The 4791-nt window shown below is 36.6% G+C and overlaps 1 protein-coding gene across 1 annotated transcript; it reads right to left on the reverse strand.

The window, feature by feature from the left end:
* Window positions 1–550: 550 nt before the first annotated feature.
* Window positions 551–2636, reverse strand: LOC115950628 (non-specific lipid transfer protein-like 1). The gene is made up of 3 exons (XM_031067848.1): window positions 2146–2636; window positions 1844–1912; window positions 551–982 (listed from the first exon to the last, which is right to left on the reverse strand). The coding sequence occupies exons 1-3, from the start codon at window positions 2537–2539 to the stop codon at window positions 783–785; spliced, it is 663 nt and encodes a 220-aa protein (XP_030923708.1). The 5' UTR covers window positions 2540–2636; the 3' UTR covers window positions 551–782.
* Between the last annotated feature and the right edge of the window lie 2155 nt (window positions 2637–4791).

Below are 4791 nucleotides of genomic sequence, written 5' to 3' on the forward strand. Positions count from 1 at the left end.
CTGCTGAACCATTAGCAATAGAGGCAGGTAGCAAAACTGGCACCATGTTTTTTACATTATTTATGAGGTCAAGAATCTTTGCAAGCAAAATATCCTAATAAACCTAATAAGGATGAAGATGAATGGTCTTATGGTTGGAAGAATTAAATTTGCTCAACATCTAAGGACATGAGGAAACTGGCATGTGCTTTTTTGGTTTGGTTTGGTTTGTTTGTTTGTTTTTTTTTTTTTTTTTTTTTTTTTTTTTTTTTTTTTTTTTTTTTTGGAAGGAAGTGTTTTATATCTTCACTTAAGAAGTGGTGTGTGAATATATATATATTCAAAATTAGGTTCACACATATCTTGATTTTTGTATGCAAGGAAACTATGATCCACATGCAGTTGAATGTTGAAGCGGGATCCATGTTACATTGTTCTATTAAGACTGCATTTAGTTGAGATTTGCATGTGTCATTTAAGCGTATATAGTCTTCTTTGCTGAATGGAGCTTCACTCTCTTTGCCTTAAAGCATTCTGCACTTTTTAGCATATGCTGTAATTGTGAAAGGAGGAAAAACAAAGTTTGTGAATGTTGACATATTGTTCTTTGTTTGGGCTTTAAAACACAATGAATTATGGTTAAATTCCAGTAGTGCCAATATAGGGGTAGAAATTTTCTGACAAGTGAGAATACACATTTATGCACACACTCATATCAAAGTACATGTCTAATTTGCTGGGTAACAGTAATTAAAGGAATCTATCTACAATCCCACCATGGAAATGGGTGCTGAAAGAGCTAATTATAAGTTGCATGATGAGTATAGATGAATGGAGATGGGAACAAGGAGAATCACTATGCCGGATGCGAAGCAACTGTAGCTGCTACAAAGTTGTTTTATGGTTGTGGCCGATGAAATTCTAGCCGGTTCTAGTGATGAGTTCTGTTGTGTGGGTGGTGTCTTAGCAAACTGATTTGGTGGAGAATGAACATCATTAAGACCTGCAATAAAGGGATTCAAAACCTGAGAGATCATACCATGTTTCTACTAACCACCAAGGCTCCTGCCTTATAAGAAAATTCAAAACTTATGTCTAATAACCATTTTACAATTGGGATTTAAGATAAGTCGGTTTTGACATTGTTATAGTGTGTGATAATTGATCAATTTATTATTTACATTGGTTATCAAGGCCAAGATGTTAATAATTTTAACTAAAAATATAAGACAAATGGCCCCCCTATGGCCTATGCCCCCTTACAATTCACTCAACTCTTTACGTGAAATCAAGTTTTTTACTTTATTCTCTAGTGAGTTGACATTATCTCAAAAAAATTTAAGCATTAATAATATATTCTCAAACCTAAATTCTGATTAATACTTGCATGAGTTGCTAAGATTCGGAAGGGAAAAAAATGAGATGGATTAAATCATTCAAACTAATGGAAAATTGGTGATACTTTAATTGGTTTATTAACTATAATTGCATTAAGGGAAGTGTAATGTCCAAAATAGTTTGCTAAATAAATTGGTTTATTAATCACTGCAATTTTAAGCAAAAAGATAAGGCAAATAACCACTATGGCCTCTGCCCCTACAATTTAACTCTTTTTGTGAACATAAGAATTTCACTTGATTCTCTAATAAGTTGACACTATCTCATAGCAAATGAAGCATTAAAAATATACCCTAAAATCTAATTTCTGATTAATACTTGCATGAGTTGCTAAGATTTAAAAGAGTATAATTAAATCATTCAAAGAAATGGAAAATTGGTGATCCAAATATAACTGTGCATTAAGGGAAATGTAAATTTCTAAAAATAGTGTTTGTAAGAGTGAAAGACTACTCTGCCTAGTTACCAGAAGCAGAATGATTTGTAACTACTGAGGTATTTGTTGTGCTCCGCAGAGGAGGCAATGCTGATGACCCTGTTTCAATATAGACCAAAAGTAGAATTCAATTAATCCATTGTTTAATCTTTGATTTTCTTTCTAGGAAAAAAAATATAAAGCAAAGAGAAAAGGAACAGAGTTGCAAAACCCCATTATAAAGATTCTAACTTTATCCTAATTACACCCAAAAATAATCCGTGGAAACTTAAGTTTAAACAAGAAAAGCTCAAGACTTCAAGAAACCAAGAACTGGGTTTGGCTTTTTGAACCTGAGCAAAGTGACTCCAAAGATCCAATCTTTATGGAACTGTTGTTGTCTTCTCCAATGGGACAAACCGAAGAAAGAGAGAGAACCCTTGTGTCATTGACAGGAAACCCGAGGATTGAAGGCTGCCGGACAAGGTAACAGAGGCAAACACCATTGTTAGAGTTTAAAGCCGAGGAGAAGGCACCACAGCAGCTGTCGGAGGCAGTGTTGGAGAGGTTGTTTGGCGGAGTCGAGACATAGGGCAGGCATGGCGAGAACAGAACAAGCTCGTCGGAGCAACCTGAAGGCGGTGGCAATGGCTGCGGTGGTGGTGGTGGGGCCGCCACGGTGAGGAGGAGCGTGGAGGTGACACTGAGAGCGAGAACAATGAGCTGCAGAGCCATGGTGGTAATCATGGTTGGGAGTTTTGGGGGAGTCTTTAGGGAGACAGTTGATTGATTTTGGAGAGAGGGGTTTGGTTTGTTTTGTTGGTGTTGGAGTCTGGTAAAACGGTTATAAATATATTTGAGTGGTGGGAGAGTTCTGTTTTCTTCTCTAGAGGATGGAATTCCGAAAATGCCCTTTGGTTTTATTTTATTTTATTTTTTTATAGGCAGAAAGTGCAAACTAAAGATCAACCTCGAAAATTTGGAGATGACAGATATCAAGGTTGGAAGTGTTGAACAATTTCAAGGAAAAGAGAAGAAATTCATTATTATATCTACTGTCTGGTTTGTAATTAGATACAAATATGAAAAATAAAAATAGTATATGAGAATTGTAAGTGTTAGTAGATTATTCTTAAAAAGATGCTATTATTTTCTAACAAAATATAATTAATAAATTATATTAAAAATTTTAAATTAAGTTATCTATATTTGTTAAGTGAAAATGTAAAATTTGTTAAGTCTATTCTTCTTTTTCTTCAAGAAAATATAATACATTTTTCATTCAATTATTATATAAGGTGAGATATTTTGTAAATAATATAATGTGTAGTTGGAATTTGTTTCTAATACTATTTACAAATTATTCATCCTCTATATATCTTAAATGACCTAAAAAGAAAAGCAAATATAAGTAAATATATCGCTTACATTAGGAAAAAAAATATAAGACTTTAATAACATAAGAAAAATGAAATTTTATCAAAAGCCTACCAACATTATACTGAGAATGTAAAATAATTGTCAATGAAGTGGATACTCTTTCTATACAAACCACTCGTCTCAATGTATCATTAAAGTGGACCGAAATTGACCAAAGTGAACAAAACAGACTGAAGTAGACTGACACGGAATGAATGGACCGATACGGATTGAATAGACCGAAATGGACCTAAGTGGACTGAAATGCACTGAACAGGACCAAAGTCATTAAACAAACTGAAATGTGAATGAACCGAACTATGAACTAAAATGTTACACTGATGTGACTTAACAAGAGTGTGATAAGAATAAATACTACTGTTCAGTTTTTAAATATTATATAAATGAGAGTGTATTGTTTGGGTTTTTCTCGCAATCCAAGAAGGTTTAATGTGGTTGTAACTTGTGCTATATCTTTGTTGGTCATAATTGGGAATCCACACTGCACATCATCAACAAGGTAATGCCTTTTCTAAGAGCACTCACAGCAGTGGTGCTATATAGGTATAATGCTATTTTTTAGCTCCTTAATACCCAAAAACCATTACACAGCAGTGGAGCTAAATCTAAAAGATTTAGCTCCTCAGCTACAGTGCACATCTATCTTTAGATGTGCACTATAGCTCAAAGCTAAAAAAAAAAAAAAAAAAAAAAAAAAAAAAAAATTATTATTACACTTTTCTCTCCACTCTAATTAAAATATTCCTATCCTTTTCTCTCTCTCTCTCTCTCTCTCTCTCTCTCTCTGGGGCTTATCTTCCTTCTTCTTTCTTCCTCAATTTTTTTTTTCTCTCCAGCTTGCCGACCTCCCTCATCCTTAAGCTCGCTGGTCATTTTTTTTTCTCTCCAGCTCACTGGCCTCCCTCATCCCTCAGCTCGCCGATCATTTTTTTTTCTCTCTAGCTCTCAGCTCGCCGGTCAAAATTTTTTTTTTTTCTCTCTAGCTCGCCGGCCTCCCTCATCTCCCTCATCCCTCAGCTCGCCGGCCAGCTCCCTCACCGCCGACCTGTTCCACCGACCTAGCTCGCCGACCCACGCCAAGCCCCATCGCCGATCTCCCCAAGCCCCATCGCCCAGTCCGCGCCCCTCCGCCGGCCTCAACGTCAACGGCCCAAGCCCCAAGCCGCCGATCCACGCCTCCGCCCAATCCTCCGATCAAACCCACGCCGCCCAGTCCTCCCCACTCCGCCGATCAACGCCTCCGCCCAATCCTCCGATCAGACCCATACCATTCTCTTTGCTGTGATTAAGTTTGTTTATTTTTTTGTTTTTTTTTTTTTTAATGTATTTTCATGTGGGAATGATGTTTGATTTTTTTTTTCTTCTGTGTGTTTGATGGTTGTGGTGGTGGCAATGGTGGTTGTTGTGGCTATGGTTTGGTGGTACGGTGTTTGGTTTTTTTTTTTTTTGGGGTTTGGTTGTGTCTGCTGGTGGTGGTGGTAGTGGTGGTTGTGGGTGTGGCTGATGGTAGAGGTGGTTGTGGATGGTGCTGGGTTGTTTTTTTGGGTAATGTGATATAT

This window comes from Quercus lobata, chromosome 6 (assembly GCF_001633185.2).
Source record: "Quercus lobata isolate SW786 chromosome 6, ValleyOak3.0 Primary Assembly, whole genome shotgun sequence".
Lineage (NCBI taxonomy): Eukaryota > Viridiplantae > Streptophyta > Magnoliopsida > Fagales > Fagaceae > Quercus > Quercus lobata.

What these genes read in the sequence shown, in the direction of transcription:
- LOC115950628 (XM_031067848.1), bottom strand. Translation starts at nt 2,539, where the DNA reads ATGATTACCACCATGGCTCTGCAGCTCATTGTTCTCGCTCTCAGTGTC. An exon ending in TTTGGAGTCACTTTGCTCAG is followed by an intron (nt 1,913 to 2,145) that starts GTTCAAAAAGCC and finishes ATATTGAAACAG; the next exon opens with GGTCATCAGCATTGCCTCCT. An exon ending in TACAAATCATTCTGCTTCTG is followed by an intron (nt 983 to 1,843) that starts GTAACTAGGCAG and finishes CCTTTATTGCAG; the next exon opens with GTCTTAATGATGTTCATTCT.